The 2,127-nt window shown below is 49.2% G+C and overlaps 1 protein-coding gene across 2 annotated transcripts in view; it reads right to left on the bottom strand.

Moving 5' to 3' along the window:
* Nucleotides 1-2,127, bottom strand: part of SUPT6H (suppressor of Ty 6 homolog (S. cerevisiae)) — a 54,413-nt gene that overhangs the window by 24,585 nt on the left and 27,701 nt on the right. For both annotated transcript variants that reach the window (XM_011940790.1, XM_011940791.1), the window contains exons 8-11: nucleotides 1,858-1,959; nucleotides 1,486-1,602; nucleotides 741-830; nucleotides 412-554 (exon numbers count right to left, since the gene is read on the bottom strand). In XM_011940790.1, the coding sequence (XP_011796180.1) occupies nucleotides 412-554; nucleotides 741-830; nucleotides 1,486-1,602; nucleotides 1,858-1,959 (452 nt within the window). The remainder of the gene's footprint in view (nucleotides 1-411; nucleotides 555-740; nucleotides 831-1,485; nucleotides 1,603-1,857; nucleotides 1,960-2,127) is intronic.

Here is a 2,127-nt window from a genome sequence, read left to right as displayed (position 1 = left end):
TTTGAGACAAAGTCTTGCTCTGTTGCCCAGGCTGGAGTGCAGTAGCACGATCTCAGCTCACGGCAACCTCTGCCTCTCGGGTTCAAACAATTCTCCTGCTTAAGCCTCCCAAGTAATTGGGATTACAGGAGTGCGCCACTGCTCCCAGCTAATTTTGTGTATTTTTAGTAGACATGGGGTTTCATCATGCTGGCCAGGCTGGTCTTGAACTCCTGACCTCAAGTGATCTGTGTGCCTCGGCCTCCCAAAATGCTGGGATTACAGGTGTGAGCCGCTGTGCCTGGGTGACAAGTTGGATTTCTAAGGGATGGGGCCCTGTGCTACACATTCTCCAAGGTTTAACAGTGCTCCTGCAGGTCCAGCCTTGGGTCTGAGGGCTTCCCATAATGGAATAAACACCGCATGTTTTACCTCTCCATGTCAGTGGTGTCCAGAGCCCGGATGCCATCGGCAAGAGGTTTGTCAGGGTCAGCAGAGATTTGTTCATACTGATAAGCCTGCATCTTCTCAAACAGCCGTGTTAGGTTCTCTTTACGGATCCGCAGCTGGGTCCACTAAGGTGAAGTAGGGCAGGAATGAGGGCTCGTATTCAGCCCTGGAGACCTAAGGCTGCTCTGTTCCTTACCAGAAAACCTGGTTGGGGGGACTAGACAGGCCTGGGAGGTTTGGGTTTGTGGTATCCTGGTAGTAATGGTGCCTACCCTGGCCCATACCTCTTGGGTGCCACAGATCCGCATTACCTTTTCATCCCACTGCCAGACTCTCCATAGGTCATTGATGTGCAACTCAGGCTCCACATACTCCTTTCGGTAGAAGGCAATAAAAGGCACCTAGGATGGCAAAGAGACTGCAGTCACTCAGAGACGATAGATCTGCTAAGATCCCCTCTGTCAGTAGATAATGACTTTCTGGACAAACAGCTCCAGGAAATTCAACAGTCAGAAGCCTGGCCTCCTTCACAGCCCTTCCAGGGCCTAGTGCTTTCCTCAATAGGAGAAAATAATGCTGCAGACAGGGTAGCATTGTTCTCATGATCACCAGGGTCTCTGTGGGTCCTAACACTTCTTTTTTTTTTGAGACGGAGTCTCGCTCTGTCGCCTGGACTGGAGTGCAGTGGCCGGATCTCAGCTCACTGCAAGCTCCGCCTCCCAGGTTCACGCCATTCTCCTGCCTCAGCCTCCCGAGTAGCTGGGACTACAGGCGCCCGCCACCTCGCCCGGCTCGTTTTTTGTATTTTTTAGTAGAGACGGGGTTTCACTATGTTAGCCAGGATGGTCTCGATCTCCTGACCTCGTGATCCGCCCGTCTCGGCCTCCCAAAGTGCTGGGATTACAGGCTTGAGCCACCGCGCCTGGCCCCTAACACTTCTTGAGTCACAGATAGGGGATAGGGGAAGGGGGCTCCCACCTCATTTAGTTAACTATCGTTTCCCTCATCCCCCAACTAAATTTCTCACCAATGGGCCACCAGAGCTTGAGGTGTTACCTCAAAATGCTGATTTCGCATGAAGCCCAGGGCCTCTTTGATCTTCTGAATTGTGCTGGGCCCTTTCCGACTGAAGCTGCTGGCTGGCTGCCCTCGGTCTAGGTAATCACAGCTTTCCTACAGTAGGAAAATAAAGAAATAGCAAAACAATGTCACTTGGTTTGTCTTACCACACAAGACTGCTTAATAACGAAGCATAACCTTTCTAGATGAAATCTAAAAATTTTTTCTCATATATACACACTTGTTAGGACTACATACACAGTTTTCTGTACCAAGCACACAGATGTATGAAATAGGGGAGGACGAGCTCTCCATCTTGATGAAGTGTCTTTTGGTTCATGTCAAAATCTAAGGATCTTTTTTGCATACCTGGAGAGAAATGGTTGGTGTGGCAAAAGCATTCCTGTAGATCCAGTCAGCTTCTTCTTCTAGTTCATCATCTTCAGCCCCCTTGACTGGGATGGAGCGGAGCTGCAGTGGAAAAGACAACAGATGGACTTTATGTCTCACTTAAGAAAAACATATACCTTTTTGGACAGAAACGTGTGATCATCAAGTGTACATTTCCATTATTGCTCTGTTGTTCTGGATATGCCATACCAGCATTGTTCCGGCATGCAATAAGCATTGCTTTCTTTT

The sequence above is a fragment of the Colobus angolensis genome, unplaced genomic scaffold (genome assembly GCF_000951035.1).
Source record: "Colobus angolensis palliatus isolate OR3802 unplaced genomic scaffold, Cang.pa_1.0 Scaffold193, whole genome shotgun sequence".
Classification (NCBI taxonomy): Eukaryota; Metazoa; Chordata; class Mammalia; order Primates; family Cercopithecidae; genus Colobus; species Colobus angolensis.
This window is presented reverse-complemented; position numbering and strand designations above follow the sequence as displayed.